Raw genomic sequence first — 4459 nt, forward strand, 5'->3', positions numbered from 1 at the left:
TTTTATTTATACCCCGCCCTCCCCAGCCAAAGCTAGGCTCAGGGCGGCTAACAACAATCAAAACAATCCAACATTTTCACCATAAAATCAATCAAAAACAAATTGATGGCAACCAGCAAGCAAGACCCTGTGCAGATTGCCAGAGGAGGGGGCCAGGCTGCGCCCTGACCAAAGGCCTGCTGGAACAGCTCTGTCTTACAGGCCCTGCGGAAAGATGTCAAGCCCCGCAGGGCCCTAGTCTCTTGTGACAGAGCGTTCCACCAGATTGGTGCCACAGCCGAGAAAGCTCTGGCTCTAGTTGAGGCCAGCCTAACCTCTCTGAGGCCTGGGACCTTCAGGATGTTTTTATTTGCAGACCGTAAGTTTTTCTGTGGGGCATACCAGGAGAGGCGGTCCCGTAGGTACCGCCTAACCACATAACCAATGTGGGTGGATCTTACCTCATGATATTGACAAGAACAGATAAAAGAACTGATAGAAATTATTGGGTGGAGTCCTGAACATCTAGCTGGAAGGTTGATAAAACATCTACTGTTTCTTTAGAGCTACATTCATTTCTTAAAATGCTCTGACCCCCTACCTATCCCAGCACAGGATATTCTACTTCCTTCTGCATTCCACACACCATCTCTGAAGATTGCTGATCAAGAGTTTCTCACAGGTATGCAAATGTTTCAAGTTGATGCAGTTTATTTGTAAAAGCAAGAGGGGAACCATAATAGGGTAGCAGAGGTCTGCATGCAGGAGGAATACCCTTGAAGAGATACCAGTTCCTTTGTGACATAAATGACATTCCTATTATTCTTTACTATATGCATTCTGTGATTAGAGAGCATGGATGAGAGCAGATTAGGACACAATAAACTGTAGATTAAAATATCATTGTTGGTTTTCCATATGTGAACCATGACTGACTGGTTTGTTTGTGTATTTGATATGTGGATTTAGGAACAGACCAAGATGTGTTACTATACGGAACAAAATTGGATAAATAGTAACAAAAGCTACGCATGCTTATTCTTAGTGCTCTGGCACAACTCGGTGACATCTGTTATCAGATTTCTGTTCCAAACTTAACAGCTAAATTCAGATTGTATCAGAATGAGAAATGGTGGTTAGTTTTGCAACCACGTTGCAAGCAAGAAGACAAAAGAGGAACTAGTGGCAGAACGAACAGCACTGTTAGATGCACTTTGCCCATGCTTGAAATCCAAAGAAATACAAAATGTATACTTGGAACATAGAGGCAAATGTCCAGGGTTTTGTCTGGAACAATAGGTGAGTATTTCAAGTAATCAGTTCCCTGTTTCTTCTCTGCCATTTCCCAAAATCCTATTGACCACAATGAGTAATGGATAAATTTGGAGGGTCCCCTCTCCATTTGTGTATTTTCCCCAGCTATTTAATTAACATATTTATTGTGAAAATAGATAATGGCCATATCTGCCCAATTCAAACTATACAAATTTTCAAATGTCTCCATTTATGTCTATGGCTGACTCTCTAACATCCACTGGGATATATAAAAACAGGTTCTCAGGGCTCCTCCACACCTCATTTGGCCTTCCATTTCCCACTAGGAAAATCCTCTCTTTACTGCTGAATCAAAACAAATGACCATTGGGTTTTTCCACAGATTTTTGTTCGTTCCAATTCAGAGGCAAAGAGTGTATTTTTCAGGGGAAACTGCACAGCAAAGGCAAGGTCACTTGCATCGGTGTCTGAAAACTGCGTGAAACTGTGCCTTTTTGGAATGGGACTGGTGGAAGGTGGACAAGCCCAAAATATGAACAAGGAAAATGATCTAACCAGAATGTGCCATGTTATTTACTCTACATAGATCTTTACATATATGTATGTTTCAGACATCTTATCCAACCATTCCATTCTGTTCTCCTGTCCCACCTGGTTCTCCATTTTCCCTCTCTTACAGAAGCCCACCCAGCACCCTTCCATGTTCCATAGTTACACCTGTGGGCCTCCACACACACCATGCATTCAAAGCATATCATTCCACTCAAAGAATCCCACGCACTGTAGTTTTTCCCCTCACCAGTTGTTCCCTGCAACTTATTTACTCACTTTTCACAAGAATGCTTCTCTATGACATCAAGACTTTGGAGGCAGGAACCTCCTCTTAAATTAGCTTTCTTGACAACCAATGAACAAAATTCTTCTTGCCACAGGATGTTGGCAAACTGCTTAAGAACAGATGAAGAGTAATGGGTGGAGCCCTAAACATCTTGCGGAGAGCTTGGTGATACATCCATTTTATCCTCCTTGGGGCTGTAGTCAATTCTGCTAATCATCTGACTACCTCTTCATTCCAGCACATGATTTTGTGATTCTTGCTGCCTCCAACTCACCATTTTCTTAGACTGCTGATCAACAGTTGCTCACAGGTATGTGAATGTCTCAAGTTGACACAGTTCATTTGCAAAATTGGAAGGGGAACCAAAGGCAGAAGTGTACATGCATTGCTGGCAGAAAACTCCAGGCTGAATCCCTGGAGAAGAGAATACTGGGCTGGGGAAACCAATAATCTGCCCCACAACTCCTCTACAGTAGGGATACAACATTACTTTTTTAAAAAAAGAATCTCAGTGTCAGGCTCATCAGCAAATCTCTCTCTTTCTCATAGCTCTCATTTTGCTGCTTGAATTCACTTTAACTTGTGTTTTATTTTTCTGTTACAATTCTTCTTTTTTTCCATAAACAGCTTACTGCTGGTGACACTTGTCCTTAAGTTAGTAAATGCTATGTGAGAGACAAAAAAAAGGGGGTCAAGGAGGGTCAATGGGAGAGGAGTGAAAAATGTCCCTATTTTCATCTGAGGAATGTTAGAGGGCATGTTTGTTTGTTTGTCATAAATTTCCACGATAGCATTACTCTTTTATTATTGTTTCAGTCTCTCGGTTTAATATGATTGAGTTTTATAACGCAAACTGACTTCACATTTCTTTGTTTTCTCCAGGTAAGAAGAGCAATACAAGGCGTAGCTCAAAAGTAGAGATCCAGCAAGATGAGCAATGATGGCCTGGGATCCTGGTCCACTTTGAATTCTTCATTGGAAGATATTGCAGCAGAAAATGGAACTGACCTCCTAACCCCCCAGGATGGTTTCGATCATGAATTATCACCATATCGTACAGCAGACATTCTTATCCCCATTTTACTTATCTCCATTTTACTTATTAGCATTTTTGGAATCATTGGGAATGGAACTGTCATCTGGTTTCTTGGCTTTTGCATGAACAGGAATCCTTTCACCACCTTCATCCTGCATCTGGCTGCGGCTGACCTTGGGACTCTCATATGCATATTTACTTTGTCCATTATACGTCTTCTGAGGTTATTTTTATATTTACCTCCCTATATGCATTGGATTGTAACAGTGGTTTCCATTCTTTTTTTCTTCATGTACAACACTGGTCAATATCTGTTGACAGCCATTAGCATGGACAGGTGTGTTTCTGTCGTTTTCCCCCTTTGGTATCGATGCCACCGACCACCACACTTTTCCACCCTTGTGTGTGCCACAATATTGATCATTTCTTTCCTGCTCACTGTAATCGGCATGATTCCTTCTATTTTTGACATTCTACCACATACCATTTTCTACCACCTTCTAGTGAATGCTATACTTTACCTCCCACTCATGACTGTTTCCACTCTGGTCCTGTTTATAAAAGTTTACTTCAGATCACAACAGAGGAAGAAGGGGAAAGCTTTAACAGCCATTCTGCTTGCCCTCCTCTTCTTCCTCTTCTTAGCTTTCCCATTTACTTGCATTTCATTAATCCGTTTCTTCACTTCACTTATGGACTATAATGTTGATTTTTTTGCAATATCTGTTGGGTTATTATGCAGCTGCCTGAATAGCAGTATTAACCCACTGATTTATTTCCTGATTGGGAGAAACAAGAGGGCTCAATCTAGGGAGAGCATGAAGGTCATACTCCAGAGACTTTTCAAAGAGGAGGAAAACTGCAGAGAGGAACAAGAACTTCCAGTTCAAACCCGGATGTGAAGACTTCAAAATAGCTGGGAACGCTTCATTTTCTATCTCTTGGTGTATTTCTTGGTACTTTTTTTCCTTTGTACTCACTATTTTATTATTTTAGATTTATTTACTCTGTTAATTTTTGTCCTTGTTTCAGGAGTATCGTTAAAAGCCCCTAGGATTGCCCATTTGGCAGGATTAATGTTTTATATGCTTTATAAAATGAAATAAAAAGAAATGCCACTTCAACAGACTTTGAGTTGAGAAGGATGACTTGCTAAATGGTACAGAAAACAGACTCATTGCCAAAGGGAATGAAGTAAAGAAATCTTCACATGTAGAGTCGAATGTTTGAAGAAAACAGAAGAAAGTATTTCCCCCAGATTTTTAAAAAGTGCATGATAGTTAATTCCACCAGTACAATCCCTATTTTCTGTGCTATTTTTCTAGAAAAAG

General features: G+C 40.6%; 1 protein-coding gene across 2 annotated transcripts; it reads left to right on the top strand.

Moving 5' to 3' along the window:
- The first annotated feature begins 519 nt into the window (after positions 1–519).
- LOC310669994 (proto-oncogene Mas-like) lies at positions 520–4242 on the top strand. 2 transcript variants are annotated; one of them, XM_083458572.1, is made up of 3 exons: positions 520–661; positions 2187–2406; positions 2983–4242. In XM_083458572.1, the coding sequence occupies exon 3, from the start codon at positions 3023–3025 to the stop codon at positions 4028–4030; it is 1008 nt and encodes a 335-aa protein (XP_083314698.1). In that variant the 5' UTR covers positions 520–661; positions 2187–2406; positions 2983–3022; the 3' UTR covers positions 4031–4242. The 2 variants fall into 2 exon arrangements, with proteins under 2 accessions (XP_083314698.1, XP_083314697.1); XM_083458571.1 differs by lacking the exon at positions 520–661 and having other exon boundaries at positions 1960–2406.
- Positions 4243–4459: the final 217 nt, after the last annotated feature.

Source organism: Podarcis tiliguerta (assembly GCF_965153285.1).
Source record: "Podarcis tiliguerta genome assembly, contig: HAP1_SCAFFOLD_289, whole genome shotgun sequence".
NCBI classification, from domain to species: domain Eukaryota; kingdom Metazoa; phylum Chordata; class Lepidosauria; order Squamata; family Lacertidae; genus Podarcis; species Podarcis tiliguerta.